The sequence below is a fragment of the Cyanistes caeruleus genome, chromosome 7 (assembly GCF_971803275.1).
Source record: "Cyanistes caeruleus chromosome 7, bCyaCae1.hap1.1, whole genome shotgun sequence".
NCBI lineage: Eukaryota > Metazoa > Chordata > Aves > Passeriformes > Paridae > Cyanistes > Cyanistes caeruleus.
Window position 1 is genome coordinate 6,301,410 of NC_141707.1, and position 27,823 is coordinate 6,329,232.

The 27,823-nt window shown below is 46.7% G+C and overlaps 1 protein-coding gene across 16 annotated transcripts in view; it reads left to right on the top strand.

Moving 5' to 3' along the window:
• Positions 1–27,305, top strand: part of FN1 (fibronectin 1) — a 51,602-nt gene extending 24,297 nt beyond the window's left edge. Inside the window, exons 20-47 of one of the 16 annotated variants that reach the window (XM_086896228.1) lie at positions 1,199–1,465; positions 3,047–3,141; positions 3,445–3,613; positions 3,877–3,963; positions 4,738–4,929; positions 7,213–7,485; positions 8,528–8,710; positions 9,968–10,057; positions 10,189–10,458; positions 10,819–10,935; positions 11,315–11,479; positions 12,108–12,263; positions 13,001–13,114; positions 14,753–15,022; positions 16,832–17,019; positions 18,067–18,154; positions 18,322–18,498; positions 18,723–18,812; positions 19,031–19,210; positions 19,726–19,815; positions 20,657–20,756; positions 20,892–21,123; positions 21,683–21,821; positions 22,683–22,847; positions 23,908–24,033; positions 24,602–24,708; positions 25,227–25,337; positions 26,564–27,305. In XM_086896228.1, coding sequence (XP_086752354.1) covers positions 1,199–1,465; positions 3,047–3,141; positions 3,445–3,613; positions 3,877–3,963; positions 4,738–4,929; positions 7,213–7,485; positions 8,528–8,710; positions 9,968–10,057; positions 10,189–10,458; positions 10,819–10,935; positions 11,315–11,479; positions 12,108–12,263; positions 13,001–13,114; positions 14,753–15,022; positions 16,832–17,019; positions 18,067–18,154; positions 18,322–18,498; positions 18,723–18,812; positions 19,031–19,210; positions 19,726–19,815; positions 20,657–20,756; positions 20,892–21,123; positions 21,683–21,821; positions 22,683–22,847; positions 23,908–24,033; positions 24,602–24,708; positions 25,227–25,337; positions 26,564–26,638 — 4,316 coding nt within the window. In that variant the 3' untranslated portion in view covers positions 26,639–27,305. Of the gene's footprint in view, positions 1–1,198; positions 1,466–3,046; positions 3,142–3,444; positions 3,614–3,876; positions 3,964–4,737; positions 4,930–7,212; positions 7,486–8,527; positions 8,711–9,967; positions 10,058–10,188; positions 10,459–10,818; positions 10,936–11,314; positions 11,480–12,107; positions 12,264–13,000; positions 13,115–14,752; positions 15,023–16,831; positions 17,020–18,066; positions 18,155–18,321; positions 18,499–18,722; positions 18,813–19,030; positions 19,211–19,725; positions 19,816–20,656; positions 21,124–21,682; positions 21,822–22,682; positions 22,848–23,907; positions 24,034–24,601; positions 24,709–25,226; positions 25,338–25,657; positions 26,523–26,563 lie in introns of those variants that run through there. The other 15 variants (XM_086896227.1, XM_086896237.1, XM_086896236.1 and 12 more) reach the window with 15 other exon arrangements.
• The last annotated feature ends 518 nt before the right edge of the window (positions 27,306–27,823 follow it).

Below are 27,823 nucleotides of genomic sequence, written 5' to 3' on the forward strand. Positions count from 1 at the left end.
CAGCCTGTGGGTTGGAGATGGGCTTAAACAAGGTCACACTCACCCTTTTTCTTTTTGAGTTCTCCCCATTTTTTTTCCAGTGGTGAAAGAAGGAAGACCTTGCTTCCTTTTTCCTTCCTCCTCAAAAATGGAGAAGACAAGCGGGAAGAAAACAAAAATGACAAAAGCATCTTCCCACTGAATCACTGGAAGACTGATGAAAACATTAATTTTTTTCACCAAAATATTACTTCTCCAGAAGGAGAAAAAAGCATTTGCCAACAAAAAAAGAGCATTGATGAAACCTCACTGCACTTTAATTTCAACATATGGTTAGAACCTAGAAAAGGTGGGGAGGCTGGCCGTGTGAACACTGTGAACTCCTTGCTGCAGAACAGTGCTACCCTGCCAGCTGTGGGGGCAAATTCCCCTCCAGAGCCTCACCTTGTCTCAGCCAAAGGCAGTGACATCTCCACCAGTCACTGTGGCTCCAGTGAAGGAGCTGTGCTGCCTCAGCCTCTTGTTTATGTAGTTATCTGGGTTATCAGCTTCAGCAGCTTCCCAGGGGCACTGATAAAAAGGGGGGAGGAAGCCTGGTAGGAGCTGTTCCCTGAGTCCCAGGGGAGAGATGAGCATGCTTGGAATTGTTGTATGGTCAGCTCCATGGTGTGAATATTTTTAAGTAGATCTAGGAACTGGTTTTTTGCAGAAAGTCGCTGACTATTACTTATTTTGACATTCAAATGACAAAGTAAGGGTGGTTTATTTTGGGAAGGGATTTTGAGAGGACTTGGGCAAGGATTTAAAAGAATAAATCTTTTTCATGGAAAAGGGCTAAAATTAGGTTTCCTTGCTTACACTGACAAGTCTAAACTGAGCTGGTTTTCAAAAAAAGCACGGTGCTCATGAGAAACTATTGAAATTCCTGAGTGTGTTGGGGTCATCTGTCTTGTCTCAACCTTTAGGCTGCCTTCCCCATGGGATGCAGAGATGGCAGCAGCCCAAATCAGTGCAGCCCAGAGCGCTCAGGTCTGCCTGTCTTGGTGTATTGATGGATGGCACTGAGGTGTGGCTGTAGAAGTGAAATAACTTCCCAGCTCTCTCGTGGTCCCACCTTCTCTCTTGCCCTCACACAGTGCATCAGAAGTACAGGCCCAGTGTACAGCTGTGGTTTGGAGGTGGAGATTCAGCTGATGGGTGTTGTGCTTTGCCTCCCCAGAGCTCGATGCCCCCACCAACCTGCGGTTCCTCAACACCACGGAGCACTCGGTGCTGGTGCTGTGGACGCGGCCCCGGGCCGTGATCACGGGCTACAAGCTGACAGCAGGGCCCACCAGAGGAGGGCAGCCCCGCACCTACAACGTGGGACCCTCGGCCACCAAGTACCTGCTCAGGAACCTGCAGCCTGGCACCGAGTACACCGTCTACCTCGTGGCCGTCAAAGGCGACCTGCAGAGCAACAGAGAGACCGGGGTCTTCACCACTTGTGAGTGAGACACACGCACCCCACATACTGCTCTTCCTTTATACCCTGGCCATGCTTCAGAACTTGTGCTGAAAGTGCCTATTGTGAGTTGATTTACAGGAGCAGCCTTTTGAAGTAGCATTCCAGCAGAACAGCTTGGGAAATGCTCCTTGTTGTTCTTTCCGAACTCGTTGGCAGGAAAAGGTTATTTGCATCAAAAGGCTTTTAGTAAAATACATTTCAGCTTTCCTGATGATTAAAAACAAGGGGGAAAACTTAACTACTGGTACCTCCCTTTTTTGCTTAACTGAATGTCAGAGAACTTTAATTTTACTTGATCTTCCTAATTGCTTGGTTTTGGCATGACAAATAAGCAAAGCATACAACTCTCTTAATATGGGCAAGGAATAATTAGTCTGGTACTTAGATAAAGCTGAAAGCAGTCATTTTTCAGGCCCAGCCATACCATCTAAGGCAGCTCAGCTGCAGTTACCCAAACTGACACAAACATTGTATTCTATCTTTTTATTTGATTTAATTTTTTTGCATTTCAGTCATCTGTATTTGTGATGCTGGTTTGGAAGAAATATTAAACAAATTTTGGAAGGAAAGGGAGCTCTGTAACAACTGCCACATACTTCTAAAAAAAGAAGAAATAGATTCAGTGTTTAAATAATAATGATGCCATCATATAAACTAGCAAAACTCAAAGCCACCCGAGCCCAGAACCACATCCTCTTTTCAAAAGAGAATGTGGTTTCTTTTAGAACAATGTGAAACTAAAATAAAGGCTCAGACTTTTAATCAGAGTAACATTGTTGACTTTGGCAAGGTCCTTTTTGCTGACAGTCTTGCCTATAAATATTCCTCAATTAATATAAGATTTGGTATCTTAGATTTAATGTTACCTTCAAATTCTGGTTTGTCTGAATGAAACCAGTCCAGTTTGAGGCTATAGATCTGATTAACCATGCCTCTTCATTAATAACATTACTAACTAGGCCATTTCCCATTAAGCTCAGTGTTGTTATTTAGGCTGATTCTGGCATGCACAAAGGCTTTGGTTTCTGTGTGATGCTTCTGGCAGATATCAGTGAGACCACAGATGCCTCAGACTGACGTTGGCTCCTTTCTGCTGACTTCACAAGATGTTGCTGAGGGATAAGGTGGTCCTTGCTGGGACAGCTGGATGACAGACAGGGATGTGCATAGTGTTCTTCTGATGGGAATGCATATGGTGGGTGAATCAAAAAAACAGCTGAGTTTTGAGGAACACTTTAGATATCATGCCAAAAACCAGAATTCCCCAAATTTTTGGGGCTGGATGCATACAGGGTCATGCATCCACTTGAGTATTTTTGTTTTCCTCAGGAGCAAAAGCTCTGGCTATGATTAGACCACTTACATACTGTGTCTGTCAAGCCCAGCAGCAGACAAAAAGCATCTGTCAGATCCTTCCCAAATCACTGGATTTTCAGAAGCAATCTAGTTTAGCATTTACTTTCATACCTCTGGCTATTTCTGCTGCTGTAGGTCAGGTTTTCAAAGTGTTTGGAGCCATCCCAGCAGGTAGACTTCAACTCTGGTCAATTCACTCCACAGATCAGCCTGCTGGCTCTGTTCCTCCTTTTAACACAGAAGTGACCGAGACCTCCATTGTCATCACCTGGACACCTGCCCCAAGGATTGGTTTCAAGGTAGGAGGAACTAAGTCCCATGTTGCTTTTTCCTCTTGCTTCACTGTGGTGGGGAGGGCAGATTAAAGCCATTTCCTATGGACTGTGGCAGCACAAAGGGGAGAGGTCAAAGGGCCTGTTGCTCACAGGGAGTGGGTTTAGGTGACAGAGGTCAATGGGGCTTCAGGTTGAGTGGGACATTAAGACCACAAATTACAGGACTAACAGCTGGAGTTGAGCATAAAGGTCCATAGTGCTGCTGTTGGATGATCAGTCAGGGTGCTGATAGCTTGTGACTGAAAGGCAAACCTCGCTCCCCTGCAGCTGGGAGTGCGCCCAAGCCAGGGCGGAGAGGCTCCTCGGGAGGTGATCTCGGACTCGGGCAGCATCGTGATCTCTGGGCTGACCCCTGGTGTGGAATACACCTACAGCCTCACAGTGCTGATGGATGGCCAGGAGAGAGAGACCCCCATCATCAGGAGAGTCACCACACGTAAGGCACTTGCTTTTCCACCATCATTCCTTCTTCCACTCCCCACTGCCTTCGGGGAGGCAATTCTGGTCTTTCCTCCCTGTTGTGGTCTGGCTTTTCTTTATGATGCATAGGTGACAGTAGCACTGCCTCATGCAGTAATGAAAAATACTTCAGGGGAGTATTTTTGGCTAATTCCAAAGGTTGAGGATATTGTGTGGACAGGGAGGCATCCAGTATGATTCTCAGTGCCATCAGTGACCCATTTGTCTGAACACTTGCAGCACTGGCTCCACCAACCAGCCTGCGCCTGAAATCCAATCCTGACACCGGCATCCTGATAGTCTCTTGGGAGAGAAGCACATCTCCAGGTAACCATGTGAACTCACTCTGTGCTCAAACATCCTTCTGTAGCAGAATGCTAACTTCTGCTGCTTCTTCTGTGGTGCCTTGCAGTTTGGTGGGAAATCTGCTGTCGATCAATTTAAAGAAAAAATGTACATGTTTCTAGATATATTTAAGGTTGGAATTCACAGTTAACTATGACTTGCTGTAGAAGTCATCAGGATTTACATTCTGTATAAAATGCTATTTTGGAGCATGAATGTGTTTAGAGTATTTGAGCTGTTTTAAGGATTTGAAGGGTTTCTTCAGGTATCTCCTGTGGTTGAAAAGTAGTCTGAGGGAAGGAAAGCAGAATGGACCACAGAGATTTCTGGAAGTGACAAAAGAGTCTGTGCTATGGATAGTGAGTGTGGAAGTTCAGACAATGTTCAGGACAAACTCTTCTCCCACAGTAGCTGATGGGAGCTGCACAATTGACTCCCATAAGAGGTGGATTCAGAGTTTTTGAAAACTTCTGTTGGGAGCTGAATCTTTTCCTCAGAGAGTCCTGAGAGAAGTTCTTCTCAAAACTCCTGAGATTTCCAGTTGGGTGAGGTCTCACAAGGAACAGAAATGCCGTTGAGGGTGGCATGGCTAGCTCCTGGGAAGCTCATTGCTTGACAAAGCAACCTCTTTCCTGCTGGGCTCCAGGTGGCAAAATCACTTGTGAAATGTCACAGGTGACATTTTCAGCTGTTGCACGTGGGCCTGATGTGAGTGGATCCAGCAGGAGACTCCTGACACTGGCCTCTGTATTTCAGGCATCAGCGGGTACCGCGTGACCACTGCTCCCACCGATGGACAGCAGGGCTCTACCCTGGAGGAGGTGGTGGGTGCAGATCAGACCACCTGCACCTTTGAGAACCTCAACCCTGGCGTGGAGTACAACGTCAGTGTCTACTCTGTCAAGGATGACCAGGAGAGTGTCCCCATCTCAGAAACCATCACACCAGGTAATGAAAAGATGAGCAGAAATTTCAGCAGCCCAAGCTCCTGTGGCTGAGCCAGGGAGCTCTACATTGCAGAACTTGTCTGATGGTACAGGGCTTAGACTTCACATTTAGTCTCAAGAAGCAGAATAGCCACGTTCCAACATGTGACAGAACGTCTTACACCCGTGTACTTCTCTGTATGGGCAGCCTGTGTTGTGTGTCCCAGGCTGCTGGGCAGCAGCAGGGATTTAACTCAGCCCTGAAGTGCCCCAGCATCTGGAGCACAGCTGGTGGGAACAGGAAGTAGGTGAACAGAGGCATGAGTGGGGAATGAGCACAGGAGAAATTCTGGCAGCACCAGTGGCAGAAGATCACTTGAGTGCAATGGAGAGGAAAACCAAGATGGAAAGGTCCATCACTGGAGCACTTGAGTCACAGAGTGGTGTGTGCCACCTCACATGACATCTGTGGGGACTGCAGAAACTGCCTTTGTAGCCACAAGAGCAAAATTAATATGCATTTCCCCAAATGGTTGCATTTAATTTTCCTTTGTGAGGGCTTCGTTTGTTTTTGTTTCTGCTCTGAGATGATGCCAGCTACTGTGTTTGCTTGCTCTTGTAACACTGCTTTAAAATTTCTGTGCTTCACTGAAGTGCTGTGTGCTCCCCTGGGGTGAACTAATACTGTGATGCTGCACAGTTATGCAGTAATAGTTTTAGCCCTTCACCATCTTCTGGTGAGGGAAAGCTAAGAATGTATGTGTCTGGCTTTTACAGCTCTTTAAAGGTGATATGGTACATGCATTCCAGGTGGATAAACAATTATTTTACAGAAGACTGTTTTTTTGGGGGGTGTTTTTGCACTCATTCTGTAAAATAAGTGTTTTCTAAGAGGGACATCAAAATGGAACATAACCACTATTATTAAAGCAGTATTTCTGTCCCATAATTTCTTTTCAAACTAACTTGTAATGAACAGAATGGATACAGAGTCCTGCATCTTTGACTCATTGATGTCTGATCCTGACTGAGGAAGAGCATCCATTAGTTACCACTAATTTCAGGATCACCCTGATAACATTACACAGCCAAATCTTGTGTCTTAAATCAATACCAGTTTATTGACTTGAGCAACTAAAGGTTTGGCCATGGTCAATTAAAGATGCATCAAAAATTCCCCATTCCCTGCCCAATTCTGCTGCTCTTTTAACATGCAGGAAATGAGCACCTTTGCTAATGGAATAATACCAATAGGGAAAACACTCACAGCTGTACTTATTTTCCCTACAGAAATATAGCCAGCATCTAAAAGGTCATTAAAGAGCATTCTTATTCAGTGGCTAAAACTTGAGATTTTGAACAATTTTAGCCACAGATGTCAGGCTCTTGGCCACATTATGTGCTGGGCATAACCTCTGAATTCAGGGATGTTGTCACTCTGACAGAATTAATACCATCTAAAGGTCATTTTTAACCATTTACCCTGTTTCCAAGGAAGTGTTCTATTACTTACTGTTCCATATCATCTGTTTTTAGCACTTATATTTCAGCAGTTAGTTGGTAAGTAGAACATGAGGAATTCTGGGCCAGATCCTCAAGCCATTGCAGGCATTTGAGGCTTTTTTCCAAGTGCAGTGTATGTAGTTGAGACAATGGATTATCTACCCTGGAACTTCATGAAGGCCCTCACCAGCGGAGGGTCTGATTTCGCCCCTTCAAATGAGCTGGTATTTTTGTGATCCCAGTGATAAAAAGTTAGATTCACCTTTGGAACAAAACCAGGGTTTTAGAGGGTCAATCTACTATTATTTCAGAGTTGTTATTAGTAAACTTTGATCTCTTGTAATTTTCCTGTAAAAACAAGAAAAGGGCTGTGTTTTTTCTGCTTCTATTTTTGTCAGAAAATGGAGGGTCTTTGTGGCTTATCATCGCTCAAAGTAAATTCACTGCAAGTTAAGTGCCTCTTGTAGGGCTCTTTGAAAACTTTATATCTAAAGAGAACTGGGGTTTCAGCTTCTGAGGGGATTGGTGTTTCAGCTTCTGTCTGCCCAGTGAAGCAGCTGCAGACTGCATTGAGGGGTAAATATAAGAGAACAAACTGAAAACAGAAAAAGCAAAAACACAACAGAAAACCCCCTGCCAACATCCTTTCTTTTTTCCCCCCAAGAGAAATTGTGCATATCACCTCAATTGCTTCCAGAGTTCTGTCGATGTTTAATAGTGATGAACACTGCTTTTCTCTCCCTTGTCTTTCTTTTGCCTCCGTGTGTCTCTGCCTCTCCCCTTGGCTCTTTTAACTCATTAGAGGTGCCCCAGCTCACTGACCTAAGCTTTGTTGACATAACTGACTCGAGCATCGGCCTGAGGTGGACCCCGTTAAATGCCTCCACCATTATTGGGTACCGCATCACAGTAGTTGCAGCAGGAGAAAGTGTCCCTATTTTTGAAGATTTTGTGGACTCCTCAGTAGGATACTACACAGTGACAGGCTTGGAGCCGGGCATTGATTACGACATCAGTGTAATCACACTCATTAATGGCGGAGAGAGCGCCCCTACCACTCTGACACAGCAAACGGGTGAATTTTGAAAACTTCTGTGTTTTGGGACGTGGATGGTGTCACTGGCTGTCACTGGCTGTCGGGGTGCCGGGGCTTTGTCCAAAGAGCGATCGAGCCGCTTGCTGCGGGGAGGCCAGGCAGACCCAGCTCGCTCCTTTCCCCGGATGGCAGCTGGGGATGGATGTGGTGCTGCTCATTTCTGAATTGGAGGCATTTTAATGCCATGAATGACTGCAGGCTTGCCAGGCTCCTTCACCTTCTGCTATTCCAGGATCCAGCTGGAATCAAGAGCCTGAAACCATGAGCTGTGTGTTCGCCAGACTTTAAAAAACTGTGATTCCCCAAAATAGGAGCGCTAAAGGGCGGAGCAGATCAGCAGAGAGCCTCCAGCCTTGACAGCTGTTTGAGCTTCCAGCAGCCCGTTTCCGTGGTGGCCCCACTCTTTCCACAATGCCCCAAAGGATGCAGATGGACACCACTCCCTGAGTACATGCCAGTGACAGCCATGCCACACCACCAAGGGTCTCTATAGTGCATGAGCTGAAGGCGAGCTGGAAACTGGTTCTTGCATGAAATCCTGTTGTGTTTGGAAGTCCTGGGGCTGTAAATCCTTTGACATGAGTAGAAGTAGAGTCATAGGAAATTAGTGATATACCCTCTCCTCTCCTGTGTGTGCATGTATGGATTCTAGATGAGATTACTTTTCCATCTGTAAGCTGCTGTATGGCAACTTTAAACCTCTCTTGGCACCACATCTGTAATACAAAATCCAGCTGCTAGAAGCACATTACTGAAACTTGCTACCTTGTTTTTAAATTAGCCCCATGGGGTACATTTAACATATCAGGAATTGCCAAGAGGTTAAAGCAGCCTGACAGTAGTGCAGACACATTTTTCTCTTAACTGTAGTAGAACCAAATGTAGTTTAGAAGTCTGTTTGCATGAGTCTGATGCCGTAGTCCGTTGTGCATGAGATACTTTCTCTGGTGATTGACTCCCTGAACAGACATCTTGGTCAGTATGAATCAGAACTGAGGTAGATTTGTTCCTTGCTGTGTAGCTGTGCCTCCTCCCACTGATCTGCGCTTCACTAATGTGGGGCCTGACACCATGAGGGTGACTTGGACTGCTCCGACTTCCATCGTGCTGAGCGGTTTCCTGGTGCGCTACTCCCCCGCCAAGAAGGAGGAGGATGTTGCAGAGGTGACAGTCTCCCCCTCTGACAACATGGTCATCTTAACAAGTAAGTGGCTTACCTGCATAAGTCAAACATAAGAAGCCCCTCAGCATAAAAATGTAAGATCACTAAGAGAAAAGACCTCCAAGGTTGAGCTGAACCATCAACTCAGCACCGCCAAGCCATCTCCCCAAGTGCCAACCCACACACCCCCTGAACACTTCCAGGGATGGTGACTCCACACCTGACCAACCTTTCAGTGAAGAAATTTTTCCTGATATCCAACCTCAACCTCCCTTATTGCAGCTTGAGGTCTTCTCTTGTCCCTTCACTTGTTACCTGGGAGAAGAGACTGACCCCCACCTTGTTACAGCCTTCTTCCAAGGAGTTGTAGAGGCTGAGAAGGTCCACATGACACAAGATGAGGCAAAAAAAATTAAGTGTGGCTGGCCAAATTCTCAGCTGATCTAAAGTGATGTTGCAAGTAGCCTCGTACAAACTCATACCAAATGGGGTTTGGCCTCTAGCTTTACCCAAGTTAAAGCCAAACCACAAGCAAGTTTTTTCCTGTCAATCCAAGGACAATGATGAATCAGGCTGTGAGGCAATTGCATTGATTTGCAGCCTGGTTAGGTATTAACAGTAAATACATGTTGTTCGCCTGGTTTGCCAATAATGTCAAGGACTTGCAGTGCAGAGGTTCAGGGAGAGGATCAGAATATGCAAAAGGTCATTGCTCCTTTGACTTTGTATGCTCAGACCAGAAAGCACATCCTTTTCTGGAACCTTACAGGACATGGCAGCAAAATGTGGGCATTTTCCAAAAGCTCACGTTAATTTTTGGGGCAAAAGCTGTGTTGTATTTTTAGCTGGGTTTTTTTTTCTCTATCTGAGAATCTTGTTGGTTAAATGAGAGATAAGATCTGTTTTCAGAATAAAAAAAACCTAAATCTAGAGCTTGTCTGAGTTAGAACAGCTGTGCTGGAAATCCTTGGCCCTATTTCAGCTTGTATCAGCTAAACCTTTGGCTTGCTGCATAACTGAACTAGTAGATAGCTAGAAGGGACCCTGTAAAAAGGTAATTGCTTCTAGTCAATCTCCACAAACTAATGAAGCAATGACATAGGATATCACACTCCTTCAGGCTAAAGCACTGCAAGGAGCCATAATGCCAATAAACTTTTGATTGTCCTGGAGGCTCAGATCTTCCATCAAGCAAAACCTGATTGTCTCCTAAGAAACACAGTTAAAATTGTGTAGGTTGATTAACTTCGTGATGTTAGCAAAGAAACATGTCCAAATTGCTGTTCTTCAACTCCACAGACCTGCTCCCTGGCACTGAATATCTGGTGAAAGTCTACAGCGTTTCTGAGCAGCATGAGAGCGCACCTTTGTATGGAATCCAGAAAACAGGTACTTGGACACACATGTGCTTGATGCCATCCTTTGAGAATTCATTAATGGGACTTGATTCCTTTCTTTTCCTGTGATGATGCCTTAAGCAGTTTGGTTGAGCTCAGCCTCGTGTCTCTCGAAACACCCAGGTCTTGATTCCCCCACTGGCCTGGACTTCTCGGATATAACGGCCAACTCCTTCACGGTGCACTGGATCGCTCCTCGTGCCACCATCACGGGCTACAGGATCCGCTACCAGCCGGAGCAGGGCGGCGGCCGGCCCAAGGAGGACCGTGTGCCCCCCTCCAGGAACTCCATCACCCTCACCAACCTGCTGCCAGGCACTGAGTACGTGGTCAGCATCATCGCTGTCAACGGCAGGGAGGAGAGCCTGCCCTTGGTTGGCCAGCAAACAACAGGTGAGCCTGGAGGGAATGCTGGATTTGGAGGGTCCTCTAGCAAAGTAGTTGTTGTTAAACCACATCTCCTCTAGAAGCTTCACTCATGAGGAAATGCCTGTGTACTGAGGTAGGGCCTGATTTAGAAAAAAGCTGGGAGGACCCATGCTGCTTTCAGATGTTTTCTAGGGCCAGCAGAACTATTTTCATTAAATCCAGTCCAATGCCATGTGTTTTTTAACCAGACAGGTCTTTTTGGAGAGGAGTGTGCCCTGAGCCAAAGGACAGACAGATCAGTAGTAGAGGAGCATGGTATAAGTGCAGTATGTAGCTGATGTATAACTGTGTTTAAACTCCCTTCTCAATTCTCTGTTGCTCTAGTGTCTGATGTTCCAAGGGACTTGGAAGTCACCCCTACCAGCCCAACCAGCCTCAAGATTTCCTGGGATGCTCCTGCAGTGACAGTCAGATACTACCGGATCACTTATGGTGAAACAGGTGAGGGGAGTGTGCTACAGCTGGCCACAGACCAAAAACTCTATTCTGAGGCCATTAAAAAGCAAATAACAAAGGCACCTTGGGCTCTAGCAGACATTGAAATGCCTTTTTTAAAAAAGAGCAAATCATATTTTGTCTACACAAAAGAAAGAGCACCTGGGGTATTCCAGTGTATGTATCTAATTCTTTTCCTTGGAATGGTAAAAAAAACTTTGACCCAACAGCCACTGAAATCAGCAGGGTCCTGTCTTTAGCTTCATGCATACAGGACTGTCCTGTTTTTTGTAGACCATTTTAAATTTTGTAGACCATTTTGTAGAGATTTTAAATGTATGCTTTACAGATCCATCACATGCCTTTCTTAACCTACTCTTCCTAGGTGGAAGCAGCCCAGTACAGGAGTTCACAGTGCCTGGCACCGTGTCTACTGCCACCATCACTGGCATCAAGCCTGGTGTTGAATACACCATCACTGTGTATGCTGTAACTGGCCGTGGAGACAGCCCTGCCAGCAGCAAGCCAGTCACTGTCACCTACAGAACAGGTGAGACCTGATTAAACCAAACAAGACAAAAAAAACCCCCATACCTTTATGTTGGCATTTCCCTATAAACGTGTATCACTGATCCCTGGTTTCAGTGGAGCTGTGTATCTTGGCTTGTGTATCATGATAACTGACATGGCACAGGTGGGGACTGTGGATTTGGAGAAGGGGAAGCCTGTGAAGTGCTGATGGGGATAAATGCAGTGCTCAACAGCTCACTGCAGAGTGGAAATCCTGCTGGGCTCTCATAGTGTTGGGTCACTGCTGGCTTAACTCTAGTGCTTCACTGTCAGATTGGGATCCTGAGGAAACCTAACTTTCTAATGCCAAGACTGTTGTCTTGCTCCTGATTTGGGTATAGCCTAATCCTACTCCTGCTGTAGCTGCAGATAAAGGCATTTAGTAGCCTTTAAAATAACAAAAATCCTCAACTAACATTGATATGAGATCACTCACCCACACATCACGATTAAGGCTTTTTTGCTCTGGGCTAGCATGAGAGACGAATAAATAGCAACATGTGTTTTATCTTCCAAGCAAGTGCAGAATAAAGTTCAGCCAGGACACAACAGTGGGGGGGAGGGTTTCCTGTACCAACATACTCAGAAAAAATATTTTTGTTGCCCAGAAATAGACACACCATCCCAGATGCAAGTCACCGATGTCCAGGACAACAGTATCAGTATCAGATGGCTCCCTTCAGCATCCCCAGTCACAGGGTACCGGGTGACTGCTGTCCCCAAGAAGGGACATGGGCCCACAAAAACGAAAAATGTCCCTGCAGGTAAGAGCCATGCCATCCTTCACTGGATCTGTAAGGAGTGCAAGATGTGACCACTGAAATCCTGCTGCTGCTTGTGGCTTTTTTTGCCATCCTGCTGATTTTCAGTACTGTCTCATCCAGGACAGATGAACTCAGGCAGATTTTTGCCCCAAAAGCTTCATACCTGACACCACTGTACTGCAAAAGTTTGTTCTTGGTAGCCTCAGTGTGCATGAAAAGCATTTCAAAGAAATACCACTGGATTTTCCAGCATCCAGCAGAACTTGCTCTGAAATCCTTGTGGAAGTCACATATTGTGACCCTTGGTCACAGCATGGGTTCATACACCATGGGTTTGTAGTGTAGTACCTGTGGGACCTGCCATGTCAGCTCTCAGGAAAACTGCATTTTGTGGGATCAGCAGAGCACTTGGGGATGCTTGTGATGCAGCTGAGTTGATGATCAGTCTTATCCTAAAAAATGATGAAAGCTTGTCTCCCTGTACTTTGTTCAACTCGCTGTGCCAACCTGCCCTTTCAGCTGTGGAGCCTTGGAGCAGGTACAGATTGCAGTTGTGCACTGCTGGAGAAGCATGGTGCAATTTAAAGGCAAATTTAATTTGTCAGTCCCACCTTGTTTTAATGACATTTATTCATGATATAGCTTAGACAGGCCATTAATTCAAGGCTACTTTGAGGCCAGCTCTCTGCAGCTTTGTGCTGTTCTTTCTGACTGATGGTGGTGTTCTTTCCTGCCAGATCAAACCCAAGTGACTATTGAAGGTCTGCAGCCCACAGTGGAGTACATGGTCAGTGTCTATGCTCAGAATCAGAATGGGGAGAGCCTGCCCTTGGTTGAGACAGCTGTCACCAGTACGTATTTCACTTCATGGGAGCAAACACGTGTTTTCTATTGATGTCTGAACCTACCACCACATTCCCAGGGAAAGCAAAAGCCAGGTGTCCAGGAGAGTGTGAGGTGGCCTGCCCTGTGAGAAGTACCATGCACCTAAACTGCTGATGCTGGCAAAAACACAGTCCCTCTGCCTCAAAACACTGCCAAAATGCAATTTGCCACCCCCTCAAAGTGCTGTGCTTCTCATTTTCTTTCACTAAAGCCACAAAGTCTTTTGGGCCTTTGTTTGCCATCAGCCAATCCAAGTGGATAAAATGTGCCAAGATCTCCTTTGTGTGGAGCTAGGTGGCAAAGGTGATTGCTGTTAAGGGACTGGACTGGGCTTGGGGGTGCTTGCCCCCAAGGGAAGAGCAAGGGACACCACATGGGTTATACCAAGAACTTGAGATGAAGCACTGCAAAACAAAGAATAATTCCAGGACTGAGGTGCTGTGTACAAAACAGCAGTCTTGCTCTGGTCACAGAAGGGACAAAAGAAAGACTTTAATTCAGGGATATGTTTGAGGTAAACTGCTTTTGAGGGACACCTCTGGGGTAGGGATTAGTGTGATTCTTATTTCCCTGCTAAAGCATGGAAACGTGACTCAGCCTCAAACATTACAGACAGCAGGAGCTTCTCCAGAGCTTTGCAGAGATGAGTGAAGAGTCCACGTTCAAACCAACAAATTCCTGGACAAAAATCACCTTTGCCAACTAGAAAATGCAGAAAATTGAGGACTAATACAACATGGCAAATGAAAAAGATGAAACTTTTTAGAAAAGCGTGATTTTGAATCAGTGTAAAAATTACATGCCAGATCCTCCCATTTTGTGTAACAGATGGGTGGAATTCTGTGATAGCTACTCCAGACTTCTGAGGAGCAAGGCTCACTTCCCCTGCTCTGAGCTTCCACCTTGCCAGGAAAATCCTGTGAACTGGTTTAATTGGGAGGTGTGCATATTACCCAGTTGCACCTGTGGGCATTCCCTGTGCACTTAAAGCTGAAAACTTTGTTTCTAACTGATTTTACAATGTAATAAGCTGAGTAATTTTGCTTTCTTGATGAGTGTGTTAATTGGACATTAATTTATGAAAGAAAATAGCGGGATGGATTCTCCTTGGACTGCCACTCTGCACAGCAGCTCACAGTAGCGAACAGCAAGTGCAGCATGAACCCAAACTTAGAGCCAGGTGGGTTCTCTGGCTGCCCTTGGCACTAGCAACCACTTACATGGGAGAAATGGGTCTTAACATTTCTGTTTTTCTCTTGTCCACTTTAAAGGTAGCTTAATGCTACTAGAGTTGTGTGAAAGGGGTTTTGGTGCCAAGGGCACTCGAAAACAGGGGAGAATTGGTGTCCTGGCTGCTTTGAAGGTGGCAATGCAGGTTGTTCTGGTTTCAACAAGGCCAAGATTGCTTTCCTGCTGCCTGGCACCTGCAAACTCAGGGCTAGGGATGTAAGCATGTGTGCAAGGTGCAGCACAGAGGAGAATCCAGTGTCCCCTCGCCATGCCAAACTGAAAACCGCTTTGCATGAAATCGAAATGCTTTTTATTTTCCTCACCCACGACCTGCTTTTTATCACTTAACCTCTTACCGTTAATTTGCCTAACAGACATTGACCGCCCTAAAGGACTAACATTCACTGAGGTGGATGTTGATTCCATCAAAATTGCTTGGGAAAGCCCTCAGGGGCAAGTCACCAGGTACAGGGTGACCTACTCAAGCCCTGAGGATGGAATCCATGAGCTATTGCCGGCCCCAGGTGGCGAAGAAGACACTGCTGAGCTGCATGGCCTCAGGCCAGGTTCTGAGTACACTATCAATATCGTTGCCATTTACGATGACATGGAGAGCCTGCCCCTCACTGGGACCCAGTCCACAGGTACAGCTCCCACCACCCCCAGCAGGCCATGGCAGCAGCGGCTTCTGCCCCGAGGGGTAAAGTGTGCTTCCATGTGCAACTGGTGCTCCGCGCCGGGACAGCCCCGGGGGCAGCCCAGGGGATGGGATTGCTCCTGAGGGATGGCTTTGCTGGGGCCAGAGAGCTGCCTGCCAGCAGAGTCAGCCTGCATACACATCAGGGAAGGCAGGCAAGAGAGCAGGATTGCAGGAGTAGATCCTAGAGAAAGGAGGGAGGGGTGTCCAGTGGTGTCCTGTCCCTGGTCACAGCGCCTGATCTGTGGTGAGCACTCTCACAACGCTCGTGTCTGGCCTTCAAGGCATGGGACACCTGAAAGCACAGGCAGTGACCAACAAGACAGATGAGAGCAGCTTTCTTGCCTCAGGGACCTTGCTGTTGGAGCCAAAGATGAGCAGGGAGGGCTGGGAGACTGCTGAACCCTCAGGCCTCACAGAGCCTGCAGGTCCCTCACTGGCACTGCCCTAGGGACCACTGCATGCCCACACTCCGCACCCTCATCACCTCCACAGGAGAGTCCCTTCTGTGCCAGGCTGATCCAGCTACAGTTCCATGCATTGAAAATTCCTTGATGAAAAAGGAACATTATTGCAAGGAATTAGCTTACCATTGCTTCCAGTGATGTGGAATCCATTGCAAGCTTCCAGCATTACCAGATGTGACTTTATTACAAAGACAGGTAGCACCTGTGTAATAAAGGTCTCCCATTCATTTGTGGCTGAAAAGTTGGTGCTTTAATTCCAGGGGTGGAATGAACTCAGTGGGTCCTAGTGTAAAGATCTGCTGTGCTAAACTGAAGCAGAGTGATGTAATGATGGAACAGCTGGCTGACTACCTGCCAGAAATGCAAATATAATACTTTTTCAAACCCACCCTCTGTGATTTACCTTTTGTGGGCTGTTCAAAAATGGATTTGAAGTAATTCAAGACTTTCCATTGACTCTCATGGGCTTTAGATTGAGCTCTGAGCAAATCCAGAAGGAAGAATTATCCTATATTTCCACTCTGTAAAACTGGAAAGCTTTGACAGCAATGTGCCATAGTGGGCACTTTGGTAAGGTATATCTTTATGGTAGGGTGTATCTTACGTATAAATATATCTATTTACAGCTCCTGTCTTACCAACAGTAAGGCAAGGAAATATTTCAATGGACACTCCTGTTTTTAGGCAAGCATTTGTTTGTGAGGATAGTGGATGTGTTAGCTCAAGAACAGGCTCTGGTGTGATGAGCCTTATGGCCACCACAGCTCTGCTTTTCCATTGCCTTGCTCGCCGTGTAAGTGGCTGTAAAATGCTTCCCCTCTCCATTTGCAGTGTTTTTATATCTTCCCTGCAATTCCTGAGCCTGCTTCCTACTCACTTTTGTAAATCATCCATCGTGTTTTAGAAATGGACAGACAGGGGCAAGAGGAGCAGGACTGAACCGTGAGCTGTGTGATGAAAAGCAGAGACTGGTAGAATAATTAAAACAGATGGGCCTACTAGAGATTTAAGAACCTTCCCAAGCCTTTTCCTTATATTGTAGCAAATGTCATTGCTCACTTAACTTCAGGGTTGAAGCATCGATATCTCCTTATTTCTGCTGAAAAATGTTGCTGTAGATTTTGGAATCTCCTCCTGAATAACATGTCCCATGCCACGGTGTTTTATGCCTGTCCTTGCACAAGGCACTTCCCTGGCCTAAACCTGTCTCGTGTTCAGGAGAGAATATTGTCTTATCCAGGACTGTCTGTTTTTCTAAAGTAACCATGTGCCAATCTGGATTTCTGCAGCAATTCCACCTCCAACAAACCTGAAGTTTACTCAGGTAACTCCCACCAGCCTCACCATCAACTGGAATGCACCCAACGTTCGCCTCACTGGCTACAGGGTCAGAGTGAACCCCAAAGAAAAGACTGGTCCTATGAAAGAAATCAACCTTTCTCCAGACAGCACATCTGCAGTCGTGTCTGGCTTGATGGTAACTTTTTTCTTTGTGTTGTGGGAAGGAGATTTTTTGAAGAAGTTTCAGATTCCTGTGTCAGGAGCTTCAGTTGAAGTTGATCATTACAGCTCCTAAGGGTCTGGCTCTGAAGCTCAGGGCAAGTCAGACTGCAGCTACTCAGTGCTGTAGTTTTTTTAAAAGGCAAGTAATTGGCCTGCTGAAGCTGCATTCTACCCCCTTCCTTATCTAACACAGAGAGACTGGATGCCTAATCAAATGCAAATTACCAGGTTCACAATCAGAAGTAACCCAGCAAAATGCTTTTACTTGTCTTTCACAAAAGTGGTCAGATAAAGTGATCTAATGCAGAGATTTCAAGCTGTGATATGGGAGCTCTGGCAGTCTATTGCCTATTTTTAAGATATCTGCAAAATAGAAGTCAAAAATGCAAGTCTTTCATCAGTAGGCTTAAATTTGCTATATCGCCATCTTTTCCACTGTAAACATTTCAGAAATTCCTGAACTGGAGAAGGCTGAAAGTAACTGCTTTTATGGTTCCTGCAATCTTAAAAAGCTACTGATCTGTTTTTAAGGAGTTTTATGAATCATTTTCAAAAATGAGCCTTAAAAAACATTCTAATCTAGGTGGACTCATGGTCTGATGCAGCCAAGGACAAAACCCCTCATGCTGTTCCTTTCACAGTTCTCTTCTGTTCACATTATTTTATTCTTTATCATAGCAAATGGCATCCATTAACCCTGGGAAAAATAGGAGGGAGATTAGAGTTTCTCTGAAGAATCAGCTTTGAAGCACAGATTCTAAAATGATGGGTGGTAAATAAGCTTCTTCCAGGATTTCTCCTGCTCCTGAGTGTGCACATGTGCACAGTGTGTCAGGGTCCATGCCTACTTTTTTATTACAGATGGAAATAATTAGAATTATCCCATCAATCCTTCCCCAGTTAATTTTAAGGTTTGGTATTTCAGTAAGTGGTGACTGAGCTGAACACTGACTGAGAGCCAGGATTATTTCCCCCTGTGCCGGGTCCTTCTCGTAACGTGGTACAACTCTGTCCATTCCAGGTGGCAACTAAGTATGAAGTGAGTGTGTATGCCCTGAAGGACTCCCTGACCAGCAGACCAGCCCAGGGGGTGGTCACAACTCTTGAAAGTAAGTGGTGACCCTCCCCAAATCACCACTTAGTGCTGTGTGGGTGCAGAGGCCGGGAGCCTGCTCTGTGTCCAAGGTGGGGCTCTGTCCCAGGCTTCACCAACACTTGGCTGATGAGATTGCCAGTCCCCTCTATACTGACAGGACCCCTTTCCCTTGTGGTGCAGATGTGAGTCCCCCTCGCAGGCCCAGGGTGACAGATGTCACCGAGACAACCATCACCATCACCTGGAGGACCAAGACTGAGACCATCACTGGCTTCCTGGTGGAAGCCGTCCCTGCAGGCGGCCAGAACCCCATTCAGAGAACCATCAGCCCTGAACTCAGGAGTTACACTATCACTGGTAAGTGAGGGCTTCTGCAGCTGCAGGGTCACATCAGAAAGTACACTGGGTTCTTGTTTTGGAATTGAATATGTGATGAGAAATACTATAGGAACAAAAGGTGGGAAAAAATACCTGAGGGATCAAAACTAGGCTCCACGAAGGGGTTATTGAAAGACCTTCTGATAGCCATCTTAGGTGGCTTCCTCTCCTCAGCTAACATTTGTGTTTCAACTTCATTTTAGGCTTGCAGCCGGGCACTGACTACAAGATTTACCTGTACACTCTGAATGAGAATGCACGCAGCTCCCCGGTGGTCCTGGATGCCTCCACTGGTAATGATCTTGTCTGACCTTTTTGCTCATGTTAGCTCACAGTAATCACATATGGCCACAGCTAGGAGTTGTCTGTATCTGATGATTTAATTTAATTTAATATTCTCTGTGACTTACAGCAGTAGGTTTGAGAAGGGTGTCAGGCAGGTGTAGCTCAGGTGAAGAATATGCTGGTCTTTTCTGCATTTGACTTGTTAAACCCTTTTGTTTCCACCCAGCTATCGATGCTCCTTCTAACCTGCGCTTCCTTACGACCACGAGCAACTCCCTGCTGGCCACCTGGCAGCCTCCCCGAGCCAAGATCACCGGCTACATCATCAGATATGAGAAACCTGGCTCACCAGTCAAGGAGGTCGTGCCTCGCCCCCGGCCCGGCACCACCGAGGCTACCATTACTGGTAACTCAGTTTTGTCTGGGAGCTCTTCACCTGAAACACTTGAATTTCAAGAGGGAGGGAAGGCTTGGTTATAAAATGCATTGATGATTAGCTAATAGAGAGAATTGTGTTCCTTTATTGTGGTTTCCAGTACTAGAGGGTGGTCCTATGAGCTCACCTGTCCTACAAACACGTTCCTCCTCACTGATCAGAACAGCCCGGTGCTTGTTTCCACTGTCACCACAACTGTTGTTATTTCAAGGAAGAAAAGCCCCTGATTCTGACACCTCACCAGTCACACATGCTCAAGATCCCTCATGTTTGGGTCCATGATCCCAGCTGGCATGGTCAGATTGCAAACTTGCTCTGAGGGTCTGAGCTCTCTGCACTGTGCTGAAAACCTCGGGTGTGAAATGCACATACCTGATACTGTAGCCATACCCACCTCTCATTCTGCCTTAGTTCTCACACCTAATCATAAAAGAAAAGCAACTCCTAAGTCAAAAAATTGTTCTGTGTCCTTCCTCCCTCCCTAGGTTTGGAACCTGGCACTGAATACATCATCTACATCATTGCTGTGAAGAACAGTCAGAAGAGTGAACCACTGGTTGGCAGAAAAAGGACAGGTAAACAAAGCTCTGGATTGTTGTTTGATGTTGATTGTTTTTTGTTTGTTGTTGTTGTTTGTTGATTGTTGTTGCCAACAGATGTCTTCCACTTGGGGAATACAGTATAAAAGACACTGGAAGACACTTGTGGAGGACTGAAATAATGTTTTTAAAAATATCCTGTTCACACCACTTAGCCACACCTTCTCTTTGAGTCAAATAGGCTTTGTAAGGAGGTTTTCCTTTTTAAGGATGCAGGAGGTACACTTCTAAATTTATATTAATCACATTTACCTGTGTTTGAACACTAGCAACAGATGTGCTTGATGCTGGATTATTGCTTGGGTACCTAGTGGATAATTAAATCAGGATTAACATTACTGTCTTAACACTTGATGGCATCAAATGCAGAATCCATTCAATTTGTTGCCTGTTGCATTCCTCTTAATTTGCAACTTTCACAGTACAAGATTAAGATACCTGTAGCAAACAAAATACCAGCTGGATATCCAAATATGATCAAGGTGGAAGTTTCTTCCTGCTCACCAGTGATTCCTCACAAAATGATCACCTGCAGCTATCTCTTGTAATTATTTCTTAATTTGAGCAGTGGTGGTGGTGGCTTCTTTGGGTTGCAGGGTTCAAAAGCATCACTCAGCTGTATGAAAATTTCATACCAACACACTTCTTATGCCTGTGTGTGAAAGATAGAGGGAAATTACCTTTACAGTCACCGAAAGGTCATAAAAAGTGTGTTGCATCTTGGGATAATTGCTAATATTCGATGCTTGGAGTATTGTAGCACAGCTGTTTGATTTGCCACGCTTTGCTTGATGGCCTCTAACCTTTCTTTGACCAGATGAGCTGCCCACGTTGATTAGCAGACCACACCCCAACCAGCCCGACATCCTGGACGTGCCTTCCATTGACGAGGGGACCCCTTACCTCACGAACAATAGGTATGACAATGGCAATGGTATCCAACTTCCAGGCTCCTCTGGGCATCCTCAGACAGTAGGGCACCAGGGGCAGCAAGTCTTCTTTGAGGAGCACGGCTACAGGCGGCCTGGACCCACCACAGCCACTCCCCTCAGGCCGGGATCCAGGCAGCCTCTGCCCAGCGTGGATGAAGCCATCGAAATCCCGGGGTACCAGGTGCCCATCGTGGTGGAGCCCTCGTACCCGCACTCCCGCGGGCCCCCGCGCAACGACAGCGTGGGGCAGGAAGCCCTTTCTCACACCACCATCTCCTGGAGGCCGCTGCTGGAGAGCTCTGAGTACATCATCTCCTGCCAGCCCGTCAGCCAGGACGAGGACACGCTGCAGGTAACGGGGCTGTGCCAGCAGAGGGATGGTGTAGCCTCACCTGGGGAGGTCTCTCGGGGCACCAGACCTTTTGGTGTGCTAAGGGAGTGGCAGGAATTAGCCTAAAGAGTCTGTTGAACACATAGCTGAGACCAGGATGGATGAAAGCCTCCCTTATCTCCTTTATGGAAAAGGCTGCAGGATAAAACTGCAAAATCAGAAAACTTAGAAATGCTGTCAGCAGTGACATTTCACCAGGGAGGGGGGCAGCAAGCTGAGGGGGAGTTTCAGAGATTGAGGTACTGCTTCCCCAAGCTACAAGACTCTTCCTGCTCCAAGACTCTCCCTTGATTTCCTTGGAATAGCAAAACTATCCCCTCATGATCCATAGTCCAGAGTAGCCAAGTCTAACTTGGTATTGTTTGAAGTTCTCAGAGTATCCTAGGGCAGTGGTCTGGCTCCATCATGGTACAGAGCATAGGGGTCATCCTAAACAGCCTGTCATTCCTGTGAGAGAGGTAACACCTAAAGGGTATTCCCTCCCACCTTTCTGGTGACCTGGCATTGTCTCTTGTTGCAGTTCAGGGTTCCTGGCACTTCCTCTAGTGCCACACTCAAGGGCCTTACAAGAGGCGCCACCTACAACATCATCGTGGAAGCCCTGAAGGATCACCGGAGGCAGAAGGTGCTGGAGGAGGTGGTCACAGTTGGCAATACTGGTAAGGAATAGCCTTAGGGAGTCTGGCTGAACCTGTGCAGCCCCTGCCTCATCCCCCTTACTCAAGGTAACCTACCTGGTAGCCAAGCTTGACAACAGTTCAGAAAGGAAACTTCTGACAAGGACAGTTCATAGCAGGACACTGGGGCAAGTGATTTGTGAGGTGCTTTGGATAACTGACACACGCTGATGGTGGGATGAGAGCTGTCCTGAGCTGCTGGGTAAGCACAGAGAATGTGCTTTGAGGCTCCAGACACACCCCAAGGCCCCAAGAGGTATCTGCTTTATCTGTGCTTAAAGGGAGACTGAGTCACTGGTATCTTGTATCTGTCATAGACTGGACCATCAGCTCTGGACCCTGAACTGGTGGTTGTAAAGCCAAGACACACACCTAAGGTGACAAATCACTCACCCAACAACAGGGTCTGCTCTCCTTCTCCCTTCCTCCTGCCATGACACAGAACCTGCAGCACCCCAAAAAAGTGCCCATGCAGCTACCAACCCCCTGCTGTTCCTCAGCATCTCACAGCACATTTCCTCCTAAAAACAGGCACAGTCAAGTTGTAGCTCACCAGCGGCAAATGCAAAAACTCACACTTGCTTGAAACTTGGCAAATCAAAATGAAAATAGCCTTCATGTCAGATTTTTTTTATCATTCAGCTGCTCTGACACATGCAAATGGAAAATAAATCACAGGGAGCTGGGCTGCTGACAACCATCAAGTGTATGCCCATGGGGTAGCTCCATTACTGCCAGGATATTACAAGAAGAAAAAAAATGTGTATTCACTGAAAACCATTCTTGTCTTTCAGCAGTTCCCATTGCTGTGTGTGATGCCTGTTTCTCCTCTTTTTGTTCCAGTGTCTGAAGGATTAAACCAGCCAGCTGATGACACCTGCTTTGATACTTACACTGGCTCCTTCTATTCCATTGGCGAGGAATGGGAGCGCTTATCTGAAACTGGCTTTAAGCTCTGGTGCCAGTGTTTAGGCTTTGGCAGTGGCCATTTCAGATGTGACTCTTCTAGTGAGTAGCTTGCTGTTTAACCATCCCCATCCCCACTCTCCCCCAGCACTTGTGCCATGTTTGACAGAATCAGCCTGATCCAAACATGATGCAAACGAAGGCAGGATCTGAAGTCCTTAAACCAAAGCCGTGTTTTGCATCATGAGAAGTGATGGAAAACTTTGGTTACCTCTGAGCTGTGCAAGCTAATCTAGAATTGCCATCAGCAACAATTGACATTGTATTGATAACAGGCTTTTTTAGCTTGCCAGATGTGTCTAGGTAATACATGGGAAAGTGTGGATTTCGGTGGGTATTGCAGCCAGTGCTGGTATTACAGTAAGTCTGGTTTGCATTGCAGGCAGCCTTTGCAAAGCAAGCTTGCAAAACCAGTTTTCTAATTTTCTAACACTTCTGCCCAGGGCATTAAGTTTTATTCTTTGCAGAACTGTGATTTACATGGAAAAATATCCAACTTGACATAAGGGAATGGAACAAAAGCCTGTGATTGAGCAGTTTAACACAACACATACCCAGCTAATTGAAATTAGGCTTTTAAATTGTGGAATAAGCTCAGCAAAGAGAGTATTTCTGCAATTTGCATAGATTCAGAGGAGTATGTGTAAAGACACTTAATTTTACAGGAAAATGTGCTTATTTTACAGGATTAATATTTATATTTCATTATTTGGTACACTTGGCTTACCCATTGTGTCTTGTGAGATTGTGGTAAATTTTATGCTGGGTATTTGCACAAAAAAGAGCATTTAAATATTTTTCTCTCCTTTCCTGCCCCTCATGTATTAAATTCCTTTTCATTTCTTTTCATTTCCTATGAACCAAACCTCCTCTCCCCGCTCTTTGTCACATCCTACTTTTTTCCCCAAGAGCCTCTACACATTTGCCAGAGCTGAAACAGCCTTCAGCAGTTAAAAACTGCAGGAGCTGAACTCATTTCCTCCTTGGGACTTAGATGAGCTGAGAAGATTCTTTCTCCTGCCTTTCCTGAGGCAATGCCAAGCTGTTTTCCTCCTGCTGCATGTGGGATAACTCCTGATTCTCGTTCCTCTGCCTTCTCCAGAGTGGTGCCATGACAATGGAGTTAACTACAAGATTGGGGAGAAGTGGGACAGGCAAGGGGAGAATGGTCAGATGATGAGCTGCACCTGCCTTGGGAATGGAAAAGGAGAATTCAAGTGTGAACCTCGTAAGTGTGTTTCTGCTGTTAGTCTGAGCTCTCCTTCAGGAAGTCTCATCATCTCAGCTCTGTCCTGCCAGGGGGACAAGCAGATTATCAGTGTGTCTGACTCAGGCTGAACTGGTGACAGCTTCAGTCTGTTCTCACAAGAGATGAAGGCAGAAATCTCACATTCCTGAGCTTGAAAAGAAGAAAACCTTTTGTTAGCTCAGGTCACAGCACACTGAGCACCTGTCTGCCTCTGGCCCTGGAGTTACACACCAGGGACACATCACTGCTGTCAGAGGGGTGGATTACCCCAGCTGGACTTCCCTGCAGGGCCTGTCACCTCAAGCTCCTCTGGCCTTCATTCTGTGGCTTAAACTGCATTGCTTTTGTCAGGAAAATACCCCCCTGTTGTAGGTTGAAGTGTCTGGAGAGCTGTGACCGTGTCTGATGTTCCCCTGCCAGTCAGGGAGCCTCTGGTCAGACAAGGGGAGCACGCTTCCCCAGGGGCTCCTCCTCTGATCACCAGGCTTTGAGAATGCTTAAAGCCAAGCCCAGGCCCTGCACCTGAGCTCTGCCTGTGCCTCCACAGATGAGACCACGTGCTATGACGATGGGAAGATGTACCACGTTGGGGAGCAGTGGCAGAAGGAGTACTTTGGAGCCATCTGCTCCTGCACTTGTTACGGAGGACAGCAGGTGAGCAGGAGGGGATGTGTTATGTTGGACACAGGGGAGGCTGTGCTGGGCTGCACTTCTCAGGCTGCTGGGTTTCAGGCCATGGAAAGGGCCAAAATGGGCTCATATAAGACGAAAAGTAATTTGGAGAGCTGAAGTACTTGCACCGGTGTGTGGTGTAATGCAACAGGAGCAGCCTCACTGGTGCTGGTGGTTCCAGCCTCATGTATGAATGACCATGAATTAATGGCTTTAAGCTGAAGGAGGGTAGATTTAGATTGGAGATTAGGAAGAAATTCTTCCCTGTGAGGGTGCTGAGGCCCTGGCACAGGTTGCCCAGAGCAGCTGTGGCTGCCCCTGGATCCCTGGAAGTGTCCAAGGCCAGGCTGGATGGTGCCTGGAGCAGCCTGGGATAGTGGAAGGCACCACCCATGGCTGGGGAGTGGAATGGGATGAGCTTTAGGCTGCCTCCCAGCCCATCCCAGTCTGGGATTCCATGAGAATGGCAGGGCACCGACGGGCCCGTTCTGTCCCCGCAGGGCTGGCGCTGTGACAACTGCCGCAGGCCCAGCGTGGAGGTGGCCCCCGAAGGCTCCGCTGGCCACACCTACACACAGTTCACACAGAGGTACCACCAGGCCACCAACACCGTGAGTACAACTTTCCTCCTCTGCCCCGCCCTGCTGTGATTCTGGCTCAGGTGGCGGGGTGGCTGCAGGGCCCGAGCAGCGTGCGGGTTCGTGCTCCCAGCAGTGCATGGCGGCCCTGGCACACACACACACACACACACACACACACACACACCCACACACACACACACCTGCTTGAGCTCACCCTCCACACACACCCAGCAGTGCCACAGTCCCAGCAGCGCCTCGTGCATGCTCCGAGGCAGTAGTGCATGGAGTGATTTCCCAGCACAAAGCACAGCCAGCACAGAGCTCTAACCGATTTCCTTCCCTCCTGACAGAACGTCAACTGCCCCATTGAGTGTTTCATGCCCCTAGATGTACAGGCAGACACACAACATCCACGGGGAAAGTAACTTCGAGCAAGACTCCTTGCGGCCATGGCAACAGACAAACCAAAGTGTAAATCCCTATGTGCCACCATTACCATCCAAACTGGAGTGATGCTAGCAAAAGTGCATCTAGTGAGAATGGCCCCCTGCTCTGGAGCCATTTTCCCAGCTTAAGCTCAACTCACAGCTTCTCCAAGCGCCACTCTTGGAGTGTTTCAGACTTTTCTCACGATTGATAGCGATTGTCTTGGTTTTGCTCAAAGTGTTGAATTCTAGAGGATATTTTCAAATTTAAAGGGGGCAAAGAAAAAAAAGGGGAGGAGGGGGAGAGGTGCCAAATGACAAATTTGGTGGGGGACCAAAATACTGAGGGGGAGGGAGGGTGTAGAAATCCACGGTTCCTGTGCTATGCAAGAACATTTGAGTACAACAATGGTGAGGTTTTGGGATAGGAAAGTCCACCAAACACTTCTGCTTTCACGTAAGCATGCAGCCAGCAATAAGATAGGAACAGCAAATCCAATCACTGTGATATTTAAAATATGCACAGTCTTAATTCTTTCTTGATGATCCTAGTATTTTTCTAGCTGTATCTTTATATCTCATACTGTTATTTATCAGTTTTGTTCCCCTGACCTTCAAGTGTTTTTATATGGGAATAAAATGTATGGAAGACACTTAGTATGCAGTTGACAAAAGAGGAATTTGGTGTAATTATGATCAGTGATTATTTTTATACTGTAAGTGCCAAAGCTTTACTACTGTGGAAAAGAAAAGAAACCAACTCTTTTAATAAAAAGATTTACAAACCAGACCTATAGTTTAAGTGATTCTCTTTGCTGCCGTGGAATTTAGGATGAAGATGATTATTCTCAGCTGGATAATTCTGAGGTGGATAATTCTGAGCGGGATGATTCAGAGCTGGAGTAACATTGCCTTGACAAGAGATGGAACAAACAGCCCAAAGAAGAGTGAAGTAAACCTGGAGAGGATATTGGTAGAGCAGTTTGTTAATTAAAGGCTTCCAGCTGCACCCCTGCCCCTGTAGAGCGCAGACAGTGGGTAGGTATGGCACGGGCAGGAGGCACAGGCTTGCTTTGGGGCAGCAGGGGAAGGGAGGGAAAGGCAAACAAGCCCCTGCTTTTGCACATGAACTGAGCTAGAGCTGTTTCCATACCTAGAATTAAATAAGCTTTCAGTGGCTGAGTTGCCAGAATTAGTGAGAGTGTCCAAACCTGTGAAGCTGAATGTGTTTCAAGCGTTGAAACCCAGCAGGAGGCGGGCACCAGCTGGGTCCCAGCCTGGGTGTTACAGGCACAGGCCCCTTGTCTCCTGTGCTTCTACCTCATGGTGGGGAGGGAGGTAAACAAAATGCTCCTCCCAACCCTTTTCAAACAAAACCAGTCTTGATTAGAGTGATCCAAGCCAGCACTGAGTCCCTTTGCTTGCGCTGCCAGGACCTGTACAGCCTTTGCAAACGCAGAACAGGACAGGTCCTGTCAGGATTGCTCAGCCCCCTCCCCTCGGCTGCACACGCACTGTACTGCTCCAGTCACTGGGATTCTCTGACCCAATAAAGCATCACGTGAAAACACCATTTGGCTCCAAGTTGCTGTCAGGGATTGCTGTCTACAGGGCGCCCAAAACCCCTGCAAAGAGTAGGATGATTGCAGCAACAGTCAGTTCTACCCCACCTGTGTTCAAAAGCCAAACACATCCCAAAAAAACCTGAGAACTAAAAGTGGCCCAGACAGAGACACAGAGGAGTCATTTCCCATTAAACTAGATTGGTTTTCCCAAGTGAGGGCTATGTATTTTGGACCAGAGAGCAAATCTGCGACAATCTTTTCATTGTCACTAAATAATTCACTACACCAACACACTGAAGAGGAGTCCATAGCCTTCCTCCTCTCCTCTGTCACATCTCTTGTACCAGCAGCAAAGACCTCCCCAGCCCAATGGGGAGCATTTCAAGATAAAATAATTTAAACAGCACTTTTCCCCAAGCTCCCTGCAGAGGTTTGTCTGTGCCTTAAAGCACACGGGTGCTCACAGCTATGCCAAGCCCTGCTGAATTTAAGCCCTTGGCAGCTTTTTCCAGAAGAGGAAGCACAG